Source organism: Gavialis gangeticus, unplaced genomic scaffold, assembly GCF_001723915.1.
Source record: "Gavialis gangeticus isolate Ggan-Ray unplaced genomic scaffold, GavGan_comp1, whole genome shotgun sequence".
Classification (NCBI taxonomy): Eukaryota; Metazoa; Chordata; order Crocodylia; family Gavialidae; genus Gavialis; species Gavialis gangeticus.
In genome coordinates this window covers 2,406,268-2,411,095 of record NW_017729033.1, presented here as the reverse complement: position 1 = coordinate 2,411,095, position 4,828 = coordinate 2,406,268, and the positions used below count along the sequence as shown (strand labels likewise).

At 50.4% G+C, this 4,828-nt stretch overlaps 1 protein-coding gene across 1 annotated transcript in view; it reads right to left on the bottom strand.

Annotated features, from left to right (window-relative positions):
• Window positions 1–1,175: 1,175 nt before the first annotated feature.
• The window catches only part of CCT7 (chaperonin containing TCP1 subunit 7), a 30,166-nt gene continuing 26,513 nt past the window's right edge, over window positions 1,176–4,828 (bottom strand). Inside the window, exons 9-11 of the mRNA XM_019526457.1 lie at window positions 4,639–4,771; window positions 2,939–3,145; window positions 1,176–1,727 (exon numbers count right to left, since the gene is read on the bottom strand). Coding sequence (XP_019382002.1) covers window positions 1,515–1,727; window positions 2,939–3,145; window positions 4,639–4,771 — 553 coding nt within the window. The 3' untranslated portion in view covers window positions 1,176–1,514. The remainder of the gene's footprint in view (window positions 1,728–2,938; window positions 3,146–4,638; window positions 4,772–4,828) is intronic.

The window sequence follows — 4,828 nt, the reverse complement described above, 5'->3', positions numbered from 1 at the left end:
CTGCCAGGGCAGGGGGGCAGACTTGATGATCTTCTCAGGTCCCTTCCGACCTGACCAACTATGAAACTATGAACAAACTGTTACACCAAAAATCAGTAAACGCTTGCCTTGCTGGGTTGTTTTTGCTTAGATCTGAAATTGTTTTGCAAGGACAAAGCAGTAATTCCCCATTACTGGCATAACCACACCTGCAGGCAGATACATTCTAGAGAGGTTGTTAGCTGTGATAATGTGAAGTTAAGGGGAAGGCAGGGTATATTTGCACCTTATAGGATTGACCGAAGTAGACAGATAGCATAAGCTGAACCTCACTTGAGTTTCAGCTCACAGATACTCGTGCTACCCATCTACTATCAAACTACCTACTTTGGTTAGTCTGCAAGGTACAAATATATTCTAAGTTACACAAAGAACAGATGACAAGCTACATTCATGATGCCTTCTAGTTCTTCACGCTTTGTGCTTTATGGTCCACTCCAGGCAAAGCAGTGCAGCACGAGGCTGTAGCTCACTGTTCCTTGCTCTTGTAAAGATGTCATGTGATGGGGTGACCGAGCGTAAGCTTGCCCACTGCAATGAGATCTCCAACGGACTGTGGCTAGACACTTGCAGTGCCTTCAGCTCTCTTCTTGGAACTGTCTCAGCACCCATCGCTGTCTGACTGCAGGTCCAGCAGTTGATTGTGCTTCATGGGACAACAAAGCCCTGAAAAATCCCCACCCAATTTGAAAGCGTGTGGGTCAGCTCATTTCCTAATTTTCAAGAAACATGTTTTAGGAAGCAATCAGGTGTGTAAGCCTCACTCCCCCAGCATCTTCCTACCCAGGACCCCTTGGAGAACCAGCAGTGGCCATTATCAGGCAGCTCTCAGACCAGAATGTAGACTCCATCCAGCAGTGATGAAAGGCTTCCAGGACAGCACACTGCACTGGCCCTAACTGCAGTTTGGTTAACCAGGAGAGCGGACACAACTGACTCACTACACTCAAACAACAAAAAGTCATTAAGCCACTTAACACCACTGTGCTCCAGGACAGGACAAAACCTGAGGAGGGCAGGAGCATCTCGGCAGCTGCGCACATCCCACATCTTAGGATGCTGCCAATGAAAGCAAGTGACGCTGCAAACTCTCCAGCCATTTGGGCTGAGATCACAGACACGATGCAGCCTGCAGCTGGCCACAAAACACATGGAACCATTTATTGCCTGTGTGGGGGTGCCTAGGAGCAAGATTCCAACAGAAAAACCAATAAATACAATCAGGAACCAAGCACTGGCAGGGAGGCAGGCCAATGAAAGAGCCTACAGGGACCAGTGCTGTACAGAAAATAGAGAGCCAAGGCTAACATTACGTTGCTGCTGAATCGGGGATTTGCTGAGCTGGGCTGCTGCCTGCAACCCACCCCTTAACCAGGTGGTAACTGGCTTGTTAATTAGAGCCAGGGAATCATTCTCTTTCAAATCTTGCATGTTTTGGAAGCCCCATATCATGACCCTGCCAAGGAGATGTGTTCTCAGCGGTTGTGGGGCCTGCCTCGCCCTCTGCCCCGCGTGGCAGGGGAGGCGTCTACTGTGGACCAGGGGTTCTTGATGGTCTCGTCGACAGACACGATGAGGCAGGCAGCGGTCAAGGCACTGATGCGCACGACGGCTGGATCCCACATGAAGGCTTCGAAGTTGTCGGCGATGTCCTCATTGTTGACATCCACACCATACCACATGCCTCCCTGGGAATAAGAGCGGGAAGTGTCAGTGACAGAGAAGGGGATGACATACGCAAGGCCAGGGAGGATGGCGATGGCCCCCAGGTACCAGTGCACAGACAGGAAGGTACAGACCCTGCCAGGAACCAGGGAGAGGTCCGAGTAAATCCAACACCACCCCACATTACAGACAGCTTAATAAAATAGCTCAGCTCCAGCTCACAGACAAGGGAGCTAAACATCCCATTCAAATACCCACTCCTGCTGCCCACAGGCCTCCCATTCCTATGCTCACTGCACCTCTTCCCCAAAGAGGTGAAAACTTAATCTAACATGGAAGAGAAGCTCTTCCCTCACCGAGACCTTCTGGCTAATGTTACTCAGATGCAGCCGTTTCTGGGGTGGAATAGGGTAAATATCACCCCAATGCTACACAGCAGCTTTGACATGACGACGTCTGGGAAACATGACTTACAAGAAAAGGCCCAAAGAACCGGGATAATTTAGTTTGGAGAAGAGAAGACTGATGGGATTTGATAACAGCCTGCAAATACCTGAAGGGTGTTTAGAGTGAGGTTGGCGAGAGATGATTTTCTGGGGCCACAGGAGACAGGGCAAGGAGCAATGATCTTAAAATTGCAACAAGGGCATCTTAAATTTGGGATGAGGAAGAACTTTCTCCCTCTGAGGGTGCGTCAGCGTTGGAACAGGACACTTGGAAAGGCTGTTGAACATCCGGCTTTGCAAACTGTTGTGAGCTGGCTGGACAGACCCTTGGCCAGGATGGTTTAGTCAAGGCTGATCCCGCCTTGAGTAGGAGGCTGAACTAGATGTGACCACCTAAGCGCCCTGCCAGCCCAACTTTCTTGTTTTCATGACAGGAACTGACCAACAAAGCAGCCAAATGAAAAAAGTCATGGCAACTCTGAGGGGCAACATCTAACTGGCTGAACTGGAATCTAGCCAGGACTTCACTCAAAACAAAAGGTGGCAGGATCTTAAATGATCACAAGCCACCAGGAACTGGGGGTTTCCAGCTGACAAAGATGTGGGGGCTCTATTAGCTTTTATACTCCACTCATGCTAAGCACCAATATCTCCAAATCACGTTAAGTGCCTGACAAATCAAGCACTTTAAAGGAGCAAATCAAACTCTCAGCAAGTTTGCTCAGCAGCTTTAGAAGAGTGACCCTATGGCAGTAATCAAAGAGAGAAGAGGGAGGGGAATGACCTACCTGCGCATGCTTGGCGCTCAGCTTGTCGAGGATGTTGGTGGCATCAAAGCCGGCATTGTCGCAGAGCTGCCAGGGAATGATCTCGAGGGCTTTTGCATATGTGCCAATCAGCAGCTGCTGCTTGCCGGGAATGGTTCTGGAGCAGTCCCGCAGGTACTTAGAAAGCTCCATCTCGATGGCCCCTCCACCAGCCACTACAGAGTCATTCTGCAACAGAGCAGGAGCAAAGGGACTGGGTCACTGCACAGACCTTCTTCTGAGGACAGGCGGCATCTTACATCTGAGTTAATAAAAAGCCAAAAGCTCTCATCTGCCTCAGAGGAGCTACACCTTCACCATGCCTCTCTATTCACAGTTTTCGTGAGAGTCAGAAAAATCTAGGTGCGTCTTAAATTCCACGATGACTTATGTTTGAAGAAATATGGTAGCCAGCAAATGGAGAAGACCAGGACACCAAAGCATCGCCTATTAGCTTGATGGTACCTCAGTGCTGGGGTGTCCACCTTACACAGGCACGGGTACCAGCTCAGCTTTGCTGGTAATTTCATTAAGCCAGTGCATAATAGGCCTGGAGACTCGAGTACCCTCTGATAAGGGCTCCTCCAGCTGAGGATGAAGTATGCTGGAAAGGAGCCTATGCCACCCCGTGACACCTGGAAGGGGATGTGGGTGACCAGCCAAAACGCAGCCTGCCTGGCAGGGAGTTGTTTCCTCACTCAGAGAGCAGCTCCAAAGAGCCACTGCTTGGGTGCCAATTTCCACTGCCATTTGCTTCAGGAACAGATTGCCCATTTCTTCTAGGAGCAAATGGTTCCTGCTGTGCCTGAGGCCGTGACCTATTGCAGAGCTCCTTGCAGCATACATGGCAGTTAGCATGTTTTGTGTGACCCAGAAATGCCCCCGAGGTGCTGGACATGCCCCTCCCACATGACAAGTAACACAGAAGATAACATGGACGTTTGCACTTCTGGCTCTCCCAGGACCCAGAGCTGTAGATCCTATTAAGCTGGTTAAATGCTACATTTGCCATGAGGAGGAATTTGAAGTGAAAGGGACCTCCACCTTCCAGAAGTTCACAGAATCCCAGGGCTGGAAGGGACCTTGAGAATTAAGCCCCCTTCACATGTTCAGGGATTGTGTGGCCTGCACCACTCCAAAAGCCTGTCCAGGTGCATCTGCTTGAAAAACTCCAATGAATGAGATTCAAAGGTTTCCCTGGGCAGCTCGTGCTGCCAGCTTACAGTCAGGAAGTTCCACTTGATATACAGTCAAGGGGAAAAAAAAAAAAGGCACAACGATAGGTAATAGCAAAGCTGCCCAGTGCCTCAAAGGGACCCTGTTAAGTCACCAAAGGATGACCCTAATGGAATGGAAGAGCCACACAGCACCCCGACAGACTGCACCCTCCTCTCCTGCTGTCAGGATGACCAGCGGGTTGAATGGACACATGCTCAGCAAGGTCCGAGACAGCAAGTCCACCCAATAGCCACGCTGGATGGCAGGCTGAAGGGCTGAATAGCAGTTAACTGTAAAGGGGCTGTGTTATTTTAGTTAATTTGAGTGCTGCCCTTTTAGTGGCCTTCCCTTCACTGTGCTCCGAGACCTACAGTGAGGCCTCATCTAGTGACAAGATCATGCCCCGCTCCCTTCAATCAAGAGCTCAGACACTTGACAAATATGAAGGGTTGGGACAGCCTTACCCTGATGGCCCTCCTGACAATCATGATGGCATCATGCAGGGACCGCTCCGTCTCCTCCATGAACTGCTCGGCACCTCCACGCAAGAGTATGGTGCATGTCTTGGCCTTGGGGCAGCTTCTGAAGCAGTTGTACCTGCCAAGGGCGGAGCACAGGGTTAGAGCAGCCAGGGGACATCCACCCAGACAGCTT